Here is a 13,759-nt window from a genome sequence, read left to right on the forward strand (position 1 = left end):
GCTTCAAAGTCACTGCAGATGGTGACTGCAGCCATGAAATTAACAGACACTTACTCCTTGGAAGGAAAGTTATGACCAATCTAGATAGCATATTCAAAAGCAGAGACATTACTTTGCCAACAAGGTCTGTCTAGTCAAGGCTATGGTTTTTTTCAGTAGTCATGTATGGATATGAGAGTTGGACTGTGAAGAAAGCTGAGTGCCAAAGGATTGATGCTTCTGAACTGTGGTGTTGGAGAATACTCTTGAGAGTCCCTTGACTGCAAGGAGATCCAACCGGTACATTCTAAAGGAGATCAGTCCTGGGTGTTCTTTGGAAAGACTGATGCTAAAGCTGAAACTCAAATACTTTGGCCACCTCGTGCGAAGAGTTGACTCGTTGGAAAAGACTGTGATGCTGGGAGGGATCGGGGGCAGGAGGAGAAGGGGATGACAGAGGATGAGATGGCATCACCGACTCGATGGACATGAGTTTGAGTGAAGTCCGGGAGTTGGTGGTAGACAGGGATGCCTGGAGTCCTGCAATTCATGGGGTCGCAGAGTCGGACATGACTGAGTGACTGAACTGAACTGAAATACAACTACAACTGAGGGACTTCCTTGGCGTCCAGTGGTTAAGACTTCACCTTCCAATGCAGGGAGTGTGAGTTTAATCCCTAGTCCCAGAGATAGGATCCCACATGCTTCACAGCCAAAAACCAAAATGTAAAATAGAATTGATACTGTAATAAATTCAATAAAGTCTTTTAAAATGGTCCACATAAAAAAATTTTTTGTTTAAATAAAATAAAACTGCAACCGAATTTAAAAATTACATCATAAGTTTTAAAATTTGATAACTGTTCTCATCTTTGGTGTTGCAGGTTTGGGGCTACTCCTAACCTTATGAATTGTATTCTCCTACACTGAATTCCTTGTTTTATTCCTCCATACAGCATCCTACACCACAACTTGGACCTTTGCTTTTGATCCTTCCTTGGTCTGGAATGCCCTTACCCCAGTCCTTATCTCTTTTCAAGTTTGACCACTGGTTTCACCCTCTATAGGGGCCTTCCTGAAATTTCCAGATCCTGCTATGTACCCTTTCTTTGTGCTTTCTTTGGTTTTAGAGTTACCATATAATATTTAATAGTTTCTAGGAATCTGTCTCCTCCATTAGGCTACAAGCAATTCCTTGAGAGCAGAAACCACGTCTTACTCATTTCTTGCCCACAGTTGCTGGCATGATGTCAGGCAGAGATTAATCTCAATAAATATTGATTGAAATGAATTGTGTTGCCAATAAACCATGATGCTATCACTCCATCTGACCCTTTCCTGTCTTCAAAACTCCTGGAAATGCCAGCAACATTTTAATGACTGCATTTTAGCACTTCTGAGAATGTAATCTTTTGTTATTTCTCTTTCTTTTCAGGAACCTCTTTCTGAAGCTATAGAAGACAAAGGGAAGAATCATGTCCATGATTGCAGCTTTCTATGGTGGCAAGTCCATTCTCATTACTGGGGCCACGGGCTTCATGGGCAAAGTGTTGATGGAGAAGCTATTTCGAACCAGCCCAGACCTGAAAGTCGTTTACATCCTGGTGAGGCCCAAGCAGGGCCAGACCCTGCAGCAGAGGGTTTTCCAGATCCTAGACAGTAAGGTATGCCTTATGGGAAGAGTCTTGGGGGATGGTGACTCACTACAGTGTTCCCTTATAGCCCCAGCTGCAGATGGGACCCAGAATATCTGGGTGGATAGAGGAGAGGAGACAAAACAAGAGAGCAACCAACAGGTCATGGAAATCTATGGTAGAATGCAAGAAACATCTTTCATTTCTGGAAGGTGTTTAACTGGAAAAAGAACCTTGAAAAGCTTTTTCACTTCACTTTGAAAGAGCCATTGTACCCTTTCCCTAATTTGCTGTGTGTTGAAACCAGCTCTTGATTGGATTAGAATATGCTGGTGGGATAAAGGAGAAAATGAGGTCAAATTTGAGATTCCTCATGGGAAGGGGGCTTTGATGGAAAATATACTGTAACTGAATAAACTTCCTGAAGGAAAAAAAAAGAAATCTGTGGTGTTTTCCCTTAAAAGGGGAAAGAATGCTTAGACCCTGTCCAGGGCAAATGAGCAGATAATCTAAATATATTCTGCAAATTACCAAGTAAGAATCAAAATGATAAAACTCTCCAAGTGGACTAAGTTCAGTTCAGTTGCTCAGTCAAGTCTGACTGTTTATGACCCCATGGACTGAAGCATGACAGGCCTCCCTGTCCATCACCAACTCCCGGAGTTTACTCAAATTCATGTCCATTGAGTCGGTGATGCCAGCCAACCATTTCATCCTCTGTCATCCCCTTCTCCTCCCGCCTTCAATCTTTCTCAACATCAGGGTATTTTCCAGTGAGTCAGTTCTTTGCATCAGGTGGCCAAAGTATTAGAGTTTCAGCTTCAGTATCAGTACTTCCAATGAATATTCAGGACTGATTTCCTTTAGGATGGACTGGTTTGATCTCCTTGCAGCCCAAGGGACTCTCAAGAGTCTTCTCCAACACCACAGTTCAAAGCATCAATTCTTTGGCACTCAGCTTTCTTTATAGTCCAACTCTTACATCCATACATGACCACTGGAAAAACCATAGCTTTGACTAGATTGACCTTTGTTGGCAAAGTAATGTCTCTGCTCTTCAATATGCTGTCTAGGTTGGTCATAACTTTTTTTTTTTTGGTCATAACTTTTCTTCCAAGGAATAAGTGAGTGGACTCGCCAGGCTTCAAATCTATCACAAGTTCATCCAAACTCTTCCTTGATTTTCTTCTAAATTGAGGGTAGCTTTCCTCGAAATTTTTGAAGAGTTATTTACATATTATATCATATCATATTATTAATATAAACAGATATGATTACTAGGTAGCCATACAGTAATACCTTCAGTTGTCTAAATGCTGCAAGTTGTATACTTTATCTATGATAACTTGACATTTCTCTTACCCCACTTCTGTTATCCTGTAAATTCCTTTAAGGGAAAAACATGCAAATGAAATACATGTGTGAATGAGCATTTGAGTCTCAAACTCTCTCTGCTGCTGCTGCTGCTAAGTCGCTTCAGTCGTGTCCGACTCTGTGCGACCCCATAGACGGCAGCCCACCAGGCTCCCCCGTCCCTGGGATTCTCCAGGCAAGAACACTGGAGTGGGTTGCCATTTCCTTCTCCAATGCATGAAAGTGAAAAGTGACAGTGAAGTCACTCAGTCGTATCCAACTCTTAGTGACCCCATGGACTGCAGCCTACCAGGCTCCTCCGTCCATGGGATTTTCCAGGCAAGAGTACTGGAGTGGGGTGCCACTGCCTTGTCCCAAACTTTCTCACTCCCTTCCAAAATTATGAATATATCACCTCATGTCTTAATTTATATATTTGAAAGTTTTGGTATGAAACACTTTATCAAATTGTTGTCAGTTTATACCTCTTACCCTTCAGCTTGCAATGTTTAGAAACATTGACCTCGTAGGGTTGCCATAGAAGTTAAATATATGTGTCTGGAATGTACAAGATTAGCAAAAGGAAGATTTAAATAAGAATTTTTTACAAAATCTCCTTTCCAGTGTTTAGGCCTGCTGACATCTAACAGAGGTGTCTATCTGATAGCACAGCACATTATAGACACCCAGTAAGCTTGATGACTATATTTTATCTGCTGTTACTAGCATGATATTTTGTATAAACCATCATCAAGAGAAGCACAAAAGTGTCTCCTGTATCTCATGGCCTAACTCTGCTTTGGGACAAGTAATAATAGCTGATACTTACTGAATACTTAGTAAATGGCAGACATTACTCAATGGCTTTTTCATGACTTGCATGCTCAGTCACTTTAGTCGTGTCTAACTAAATGTCTTGCCACCCCATGGACTATAGCCCGCCATGCTCCTCAGTCCATAGGAGTCTCCAGGCAAGAATGCTGGAGTGGGTGGCCATAGCCTCCTCCACGAGATCTTCCCCACCCAGAGATCCAACCCATGTCTCTTGTTTCCTTCATTGGCTGGCAGATTCTTTACCACTAGCACCTCCTGGGAAGCCCCTTTCATGTCTTATCTCATTGATTTTTCAACAATGCTGTGAAGTTAGAATTATTAATATCCAAATTTAATAGATGAGATAAGTGAGACCAGAAGTATTAAATTACCAAAGATCTGTGCTTAGTCACTCACTTGTGTCCAATTCTTTGCGACTTCCAACCCAAGGATTGAACCCAGTTCCCTGCATTGCAGGCAGATTCTTTACCATCTGTGGCATCAGAGAAGCCCACCAAAAGTCACACAGTTAATAAATAAGCTCACCAAAGGTCACCCAGTTAGTAAATAAGAGAGTTAGACTTTAGAGACCCTACCCCCGTCTGGCTCCAGGGCAAGTACGCCTGTGTTGTAACTAATGGTCCTTAATAATAATAATAATAAAAGGCTGATGTGTCATTAAACCAAAATCTAGAAGAAACTCACAGATCTCTCTTCTTATACAGCTTTGCTCAGCTATACATCCCTGATGGACTTTGTTTTCATCACACATTTAGCTTTGTAGTCAGCTTATGAATTTCTAGATAAATATTGTGGCAGAGAATCTTGTGGTCAGCCCAGTCTCCACACCTGTTACATTCAATGTGCTGTCTTTGATATCTCTGAAACATTACTTTTGTTATGGAACTCTTGATTATACTATTAATAACATTTGTGAAACTGGCTTGCAAACCTTTAGCCCTGTTCTCACTATTGGGCTATTTATAACTGTCAGCTGTTAATTTTTATAAAGAGTGGCTCTCAGACTGTGGTCTCCCAACCAGCAGCATCAGTATCACCTGGGAGCTATCTGTTGCTATCTGATGGTGCTTAAGAGCATGGGCTTCAGAAGCAGATTGATCTGGGTTTGAATCTCCACACTACTGATTATAAACCTTGGGACAATGTGCAAGATATACACTTTACTGAGCCTTAGTTTCCTTATCTGTAAAATGGGATGATAATACTTTACTCACGTACATATATGACAATCTTTGAATGAAGAGAGCTGGCTCTCCCTAAAGCTGTCTTTCGAGATTGATGGAACTTCTTTTCTGGAAACCCTCAGCAAAATTTGCCTTACATCTCATCAGTCAGGGTTAGGTTATGTATCAATTTCTGAACCAACCTGTGTGGCCTGAGGTATGCCATATACTAATTTGTTCAGAAACTCCAGATCTTAGCCTGTCACTGGCCACATGGAAATTCTCAATAATCTCACAGAGAATCTTAAATTAGGGATATGGAGATCCAAGCTGACATATGGGTTGACAAGGAAAAATAAATTTCTCTGTGTTTTGTTAATGTAAAATATAAAATAATACTTTGTGGTATTTTTTAATTTTTAAAGATTTATTTATTTATTGGCTGTGCTGGGTCTTCATTGCTGCATGGGCTTTTCTCTAGTTGCAGCAAGCAGGGGTTACTCTCTAGTTGCAGTGCATGGGCTTCTCACTGCGGTGGCTTGTCCTTGTGGAGCACGTCTCTGGGGCATTCAGGCTTCAGTAGTTGCAGCACGTGGGCTCAGTAGTTGTGGCTCCCAGGCTCTAGAGCAAAGTCTCAATAGTTGTGGCTCATGGGCTTAGTTGCTCCACTGCATGCACGATCTTTCTGGATCAGGGATCCAACCTGTCATCTCCTGCACTGGCAGGCTGATTCTTTACCGCTGTACCACCAGGGAAGCCCCTCAGCTTTGTATTTTAACTGATCCAAAGCATACCCATACATTTGTCATCTCCAATGCAGAGAGAACGTAGTGTAGTGTTAGTCGATTAGTTGTGTCTGACTCTTTGTGATCCCATGGGCTGTAGCCCGCCAGGCTCCTCCATCCATGGGATTCTCTAGGGAAGAATACTGGAGTGGATTGCCATTCCCTTCTCCAGAGGATCTTCTTGACCCAGGGATCGAACCCGTGTCTCCTGCATTGCAGGCAGATTCTTTACCATTTGAGCTACAGGGAAGAGAGAACTTGGTGATATCTTAAAACCAAGAAAAAACTACATTCAGCAGTCATCTGCTAAATTCCTCAATGCCCAGGACTTTTCATTTCTAGTCCAGCAGTTGTCTTCTAGTTGCAATTTTAAAACATTTTCTCCAAATCTTTCAAGATAGCCCTAATAGAATCAAATCCAGCATAGAAACTTAGTTTCTTGTAAGCAGTCAGTCTCACCACCTTGCTAAGCTTTCCTTCACACAGGCTCCTAAATTCAACCCCAGAATAAAAGGTATTTTTCCCTTGTCACTAAAAAATCTTTCCTTTGTCTTGAAGAGACTTTGCTGTTATAGTAACACTACTGAAGATATGTATAAATGAGTATAAAGTGAACAACTACTATAGCACCAAAATGCTCAAGAAATTGAAATATTGAAATATGGACATTTCTTCTTACATCTCTATTTCTGGTTTTGTAGCAAAAGCATTACTTGTACTTCCACAAATTTTGACTTATATGGTCAGATAGAAGGACAGGGCCTGGGCTTCATAAAAAGAGACTGATGTAGTTTAATATTTTTGCAGCATTTCACTAAAAAGTGAAAATATTCCATATGAAGTCTAATCTTCCTCTATTTGGTTAGACTTTGGAGGGAAACAGTGCAAATTGGTTATTCCAAACATTTGGGACCCCACAACCAACTTTCCAATATAGGGTTATATTTAAAGAAATATACACAGACAACTTTGGTGCAGGAGACCTGGATTTGATCTTTGGGTCAGGAAGAGCCCCAAGGAGAAGACAACTCACTCCACTATTCTTGCCTGGAGAATTCCATAAACAGAGGAGCCTGGTAGGCTACAGTCCATGGGGTAGCAAAGAGTTGATGTAACTAAGCAACTAACACTTTCACTTTCACTTGACACTCTGCAGGTAATCAACCAAATTTGTTCAATGAATGAGTTTAAAGTATTCCAGTTCTTCAGACCAGTCTGTTACTTCTATTGTGAGACTACTCTTACCCTAGGTTTTTATTCAGAAAAGTTTTCCTGTATGGGTTAGAATTTCTTCTGGAAGGCCTCTGATTTTACAAATTTTTATTAAATATCTTCTATGAATCAAGACCCAGTCTAGAGTCTACCATTGAACTTCATTTGGACATAGATAGAGTGATTTAAATGTACCCATGCCTTATTCCCAAGAAAGACCTGGTATCACTTTTAAGTAGTACTTGTCTCCTGTCACACGTGATGCATGAATTCTTACTGAGCTATATTAATAGTAATACAGTGTGCTTAAAAGTAGATTAATGGTATCGAGTGTGCGAGGCTTGGAAACTTTTCTTTAAAACATAATAAATAAAAACATTACCAGTTTGCCTTTGATTCCCATTGTATTCAGAGGAAATATGATCCAGCCTATCTATTAAAAGCCTGTCCCTCTATCTATTAAAATTCGTTCGTCAGTTTCATTCCTTTTCTTTCATGGTATGGATAGCAACCACCTCTCACTTCCTGTTTCCATGCCTTCACAGGGAGACAATTAAGTGGGAATGCTTTGGAAAGAAGGTTATTTTTAACTATTTGGTCATATAGGACTGGGACTTGAGAATCAAAAGAGAGGATGTTTCTTCACATGTGACTAAGTTCCTTGAGTGTTTTCAGAGCATTTAAAGGAGCACATCAATTGAGGTAAATCTATCTGAATTAATGACAGATTCTTGAGGACTTTCTCACAAAGATAAGGTGGCACTCTAAAAAAACAACCAGACATATATATATAAGTACTGTAAAATATATATTTATTGTAGTATTACTTAGAATAGCAAACGTGGAACCAGTCTGAATGTCCCACGGTAGAGGAAAGGTGCACAGATGTGTTGGACTGTTACTCAGGCACTAAAGTTTATATTTTATAAAATATTAAATAATATGAGAGAGTGCTTATAATACATTCAGAACCAAAAAATATGCAAAATAACATCCAGTATAATCTCAAGTAATGACCCTAAATAAATGCTGATGGGATCTTGGATTAATTTTAGTTTCAGATTATAATGAGTATGTTTATTTTCATGGTGAGGGAAAAAAGTACTGTCTTTTGTAGTGGAAAATCAGAACAATAATCATTTTCCAAAAGAACTCTCTAAATACAATCACAATGAAAATGTTGTATTTTTATGGTGGGAGAAAAAGCCCACTTTTTAAGATGGTAAATAAATAAGGCAGCAAAGAAATCACAAATTTCTAAAATTATGGAATCAGCTATAAGTTCAGTTGATGTTTAGTTTTGAGACTTTATCAGAATAAACTAGTTTGATTTACTTTTGATTAAAAATATGATTCTAAGTCCATAACATTGTTTTTAAGAAAGATCTCCTAATTTCTTTTACAAAATCTGTGGAGTTTCTAGAGGAAATAAGCCAAATTTCCAGTGTTGACATGTGGACATGCTTACTACAGGCCCACTTATGGGTTGCCAGGAATCCCAAGCTGCCTGCTTAGTCTCTTATTATGAAAAATGTGCCCACTTAGCTGAACCAACCAGCTTTCCAGCTAGGAAAAACAATTTTCAGTGGTGAAATTTATTTTATGTTGCTATCTAGAATATGGCTTTGTTTAACAAGACATGATTCTTTCCCACTACAACAGATAATTGATTGCAAATAAATCATTCAGTTGTGAATGTTGAGAGCATTTTGAGGTTTTTTAGTGCCCTAAAGATGTGTTCCTTTGTATAACAATGATATCCCATTTATATCCATTTAGGATCTTAAGTTGGTCATAACCTACTCTGAATAACTTTAAAAAAAATCAAGAAGACAATATCCATATCTGAAAAATAAAACCACAAGTAGATGAATTTATATTGAGTGAGGTAGTTAATTAAGAGTGAGGTCGGAATCTAAAAAAAAAAGATGTTTGAGAGAATATCAGAAATGGTTGGGCTTTTCCTCTTAAGCTATAGTAATCAGGTAAGACAAGGGTTACAATGAGATGCTGCCAGGTTTAGAATACAGCATGTGAGAAGATCAGGCAAAATTCAGGGTTTTACAGGGAAAGGCTATCCTGTATTATGTCACTGGGAAGTGGATTTATAAACAAAAGCAGAGCTTGGCAGGTTGCACTGGATATTTCAAGTCAACTTCTCTGGAAAAATGTGATTACTCAATAAGCTTTCAGCGCCTTTAAGATAAACCTACTTTGAAATACCCTGGAGAGCTTTGGATAGTGAATTATTCTGGGACACACATGGGGCCCTTGGTTCATAGAACTGATTAGATTTAAGACAATAGAAGATAGCAACATTCCATGAAATAGTTTATTGGATCCTTTTGCAAAACTATCACTGGTAGTTTTTAGAAGACATTAGATCCTTCAGGTGAAAAATAATGCATTTAAAGAAATAACTTCTACCAAATAACATCTGCAAAGAAAAGACCAGCACTCTGACATCACTATTATTAAGAAGCACCCAACAGAAAAGTGGGCTTCCCAGGTGGCACTGGTGGTAAAGAACCCACCTGCCAATACAGGAGATAGAAGAGATGCAAGTTTGATCCCTGGGTCAGGAAGATCCCCTGGAGGAGGGCATGGCAACCCACTCCAGTATTCTTGCCTGGAGAATTCCATGGACACAGAAGTCTGGCGGTCTATAGTCCATAGGGTCGCAGAGTCGGACACAACTGAAGCAACTTGCACAGCACAGCACCCATACTGTGGCTCCACCCTTCCTTCCTACAACAGAAAAGTTAATTTCATCTAATATAAAAGTTCCTTGTTAGTTTGCATAGAATTTCATAAGGAAGAATAGCATTTTCATGTTCAGTTCAGGCTACCCTGTGTAAAAGTTGCTTGTTCACAACTTTCAGGACATGAATTTCTGATGATATTAATGATTCTGTTAGATCTCTATTTAAAGCAAAGACAATTTAAAAAAAAAGTTTGTATTTAAAATTCCCAAAGTCAGTTTTGTTCCATTACTATATTTTATTTTTCCTAAGAAACTAATGATCCTGCAAAAAGCAAGAGGCTTTTATAAATTTGGGACAACTAGAGGGAATATTGGAGAAGGCAATGGCACCCCACTCCAGTACTCTTGTCTGGAAAATCCCATGGACAGAGGAACCTGGTGGGCTGCAGTCCATGGGGTCACTAGGAGTCAGACACAACTGAGCGACTTCACTTTCACTTTTCACTTTCATGCATTGGAGAAGGCAATGGCAACCCACTCCAGTGTTCTTCCCTGGAGAATCCCAGGGACGGGGAAGCCTGGTTGGCTGCCATCTATGGGGTCGCACAGAGTCGGACACGACTGAAGCGACTTAGCAGCAGAGGGAATATAACCTTTCCAGGAATTAAAATTTCCCCATGATTAACAGACACATACTTTTGAAAGGGTATAACTGGTTCTCAGTTTGATAGTTACTCAACTCAAATTAGTTGAAGCATGTTAAACCTCCCTTCTATGGGTGATTTCTTTCCTTTTAAGAAAAAAAAACCCAAAAAGCCTTTTAAAATCGATTTTGTCTTCTTTAAGGTCCCAGAAACAGAAGTAATTTATTTCTCAATCTCTTGTTTTCTTTTACAATACCATTCACTAGTTTATTCAATCACTAGCATGATTTCACATGTCCAACTTCTTTCCTTCTTTTAAAATTTCTTCCAGTCATATTGTCTTTTTCTTAAAAGCTTCATATTGCCTATACTGACTTCACTCCACAAGTCACCAAGCCACAGGATTCAGCATGACTCTGAAATATATTCAGTTTTTAGAGATATATGGATCACATGGCATAATCAGAAACCTTGGGTGACCCAACACACACAAATACACATGCATACTGTCTGATTAGCACATTTTGGAAGTGGAGTATTTCTGATGGAAACAGAAGAGAAGTTTTCCTATTATTAGAAACCTACTAAGTTGTAGCCACCATGCTAGGTATCTGACTTTTATTACCCTATTTAATCTTCACAAAACTTCATGTTAGGCCTTATTGCTGCAACACAGATAAGAAATTAATCCAAGAAAGTTGTCACCTATCCAAGGAAGTACCAAGGAAGTGGTAAAGCATATTTTAAATGCAGTTCTCTAATCTCTAAAGCCTATTTTTTTCTCCACTGCATTGCTTTACCACCCCTAGGAAATTAATTCCTCTAACCAGGTACTTATTCTGAAAGAACTCTGTGAAAGTGGCTTTTGATGTGGGAACAGGATGATCAACTGAGTCACCTCTAGCATTTATTACAGATTCTTAAGTGAATTATAATTTTGCAAAATGCAAAATTGTTTTCAATGATAGCAGAGTATGTATGATATAGAAGTTGTTAACAGTAAATTCTAAGGGTTCTCACCACAAGGAGAATATTTTTGTTCCTTTTTTTCTTTCTTTTTATTGTTATCTCTATGAGGAGATGGATAGTAATTGAACCTATTGTAATCATTTCACAATATATGTAAATCAAATCATCATGCTATACCTCTTAAGCTTATATAGTGATGTATTCCAATTATTTCTCAATAAAACTGGAAAAAAATAGTAGAAAAGAAAGAATAGCAGCATATATTCAAATTATTAGTTCTCTGAGATCATAGAGTGTTACAGTCCTTTGATTGACATTTTAGATAAACATGTACACTAAGACACCGAGGCCCCAAGAAATGAGTAACTTACCCCAGTCACACAGTTAATAAATGGCAGAACTAGGCTTCAAACTCTGGCCTTCCTGAATCCAAAGAGCCAAATCCAAATTAGGATCTTTCTAATATAGCAATGGTTCTCATCTTCAGTGTGTATCAGTGTCCCTAGTAAGCCTGTACAAAGTACAGTTGCCCAAGCTTCAACTCAGAATATCTAAGTCGGAATATCTAAGAGTGGTACATCTGGGTTTTTGTCTTTTTAAACAACTTCTCAAGCAACCCTACTGTATGCTAAAATTTGATAACCATAGTACTATGCTTAAGACTGCTTTGTGGTCCTAGAGAGTAGTTCTCATGAAAGCAGTAAAAACTTATAGGTTAATCCTTTATATCTTACAGAAGTTAGCAGTGAACTAGCAAAATTCTAACATTTTGTGAATCTTTACATTAGGTATGATGGTTTTTTGTCTTAATTTACATGTACTTATTTGTATTTAATTGTACTGAACTTAGATTATATATATATCCTTTTAAAATAAGTCTTTCTTGCTCAAGAGCTGACTTATAAAATTCATTGACTTGTTTTAACTCAACACTCTAAAATTTCAATGATAAATGTTCCAGGCTCTCCTTTTCATTGGGATACCAGATATTTCATAGAGATTGCCCTTTATTTTAAGAGACTCACCCCCTTTTTTTTACAAAATAAAAATGTTAAGCAAATTTTGGTGGGTTATTGTGATTAAATAGTAGTTGTATTTGAAGAGAGGAATCAGTAAACTGAATAAAGATCAAAACCGAAAAGAATGATAACCTAAAGTAGCCTTTAGAAGGTAGTAACCTCCTAGATGCCTCCCAAGTGAGATCATGTGGATAAGAAATTGACTGTAGAAGTCCAAGTTCAGGGCTTCTACTTTGTTTCAGAAGCATTATATAAATGTCATGCCCCTCAATTTTTGCCCAAGTCCTGTTTTTAATAAAAATGCAGTCTTAGTATTTGGCCATATAAGTCATACCTCAGTTTATTGAACCCCCAAATTTCTCTTTCTGTGAATTTTTTTCTTAGGATTTTCAAGTTTGTCTCTTGCATCTGGGCTATAAGTAACTATTGCCAAAATAGTCTCTCATGTTTAAAAAGCAAATTCAAAGAGAAATACTTGTCTGTGTAATGTCAAATCAATGAAACACGCCTAAACTTTCTAAGAACCAGAGTGAATAAGCCAGAAAGAAAAACACCAATACAGTATACTAATGCATATATATGGAATTTAGAAAGATGGTAACGATAACCCTGTATGTGAGCAGCAGAAGAGACACAGATGTATAGAACAGTCTTTTGGACTTTGTGGGAGAGGGAGAGGGTGGGATGATTTGGGAGAATGGCACTGAAACATGTAAAATATCATATGTGAAATGAAAAAAAGAAAAATGTATTGCTTTATTATCAGTTCAAAATGTTTAGATCATCTCCCAGCTATTATCTTTCAGTGACCACATAAATGTATCTTCCATCTATCAAGAGCATGGTTTACTAAAATGAAAAAGCAGCATTCTTGAGTGTTCAAACATAGCAAGTAGTTATTCAACTCTTTACCTTCTTAGTCCTGTGCCATTAAAGAATATATGAGAAGGAAGATGATGAACTCTTAGAATCTAAAATAATTATATTAAGTTCTTTATTAGTGGGCCTTCAATGAATAAGTTCTTTATTAGTGGGCCTTCAATGAAATTTTTGAAATTATATTTTTTAGCTCATTTTTATTCCACCTATTTTTTGCCTTTAATTGATGTTTTGTCCCCGACTTTACCCCTCCAAAAAAAAACAACTTTCAGAAGAGCTAATATCTATTGATGATCCATTTGCATCATTTTGTCTGTCTTTTAATCTTGTCATCATTACAAAAGAAAAGGGTCTGCTCTGAGCCTTTCCATATCCCCTACCCTTGGCAGTTAATACAGAGGACCCATAGATCACTTTGAGTCTTCTTTTAGCAGTAGTTACCTGCTGTCTTTTATCCCACCAACACAAAAGAGCTGGTAACCAATTTCAGGAATCAAACTCTCATTTATGGTTCTATTACTGTTCTTACAGTGAAGAGTGAAAGTGTTAGTCGCTCAGTCATGTCCAACTCTTTGCAACCCCAT

General features: G+C 38.1%; 1 protein-coding gene across 3 annotated transcripts in view; it reads left to right on the forward strand.

Annotated features, from left to right (window-relative positions):
* FAR2 (fatty acyl CoA reductase 2) overlaps positions 1 to 13,759 on the forward strand; it is a 176,465-nt gene that overhangs the window by 118,649 nt on the left and 44,057 nt on the right. For all 3 annotated transcript variants that reach the window (XM_010856032.1, XM_010856031.1, XM_010856030.1), the window contains exon 2: positions 1,415 to 1,643. In XM_010856032.1, coding sequence (XP_010854334.1) covers positions 1,455 to 1,643 — 189 coding nt within the window. In that variant the 5' untranslated portion in view covers positions 1,415 to 1,454. The remainder of the gene's footprint in view (positions 1 to 1,414; positions 1,644 to 13,759) is intronic.

The sequence above is a fragment of the Bison bison genome, unplaced genomic scaffold, assembly GCF_000754665.1.
Source record: "Bison bison bison isolate TAMUID 2011002044 unplaced genomic scaffold, Bison_UMD1.0 scf7180017864370, whole genome shotgun sequence".
NCBI classification, from domain to species: domain Eukaryota; kingdom Metazoa; phylum Chordata; class Mammalia; order Artiodactyla; family Bovidae; genus Bison; species Bison bison.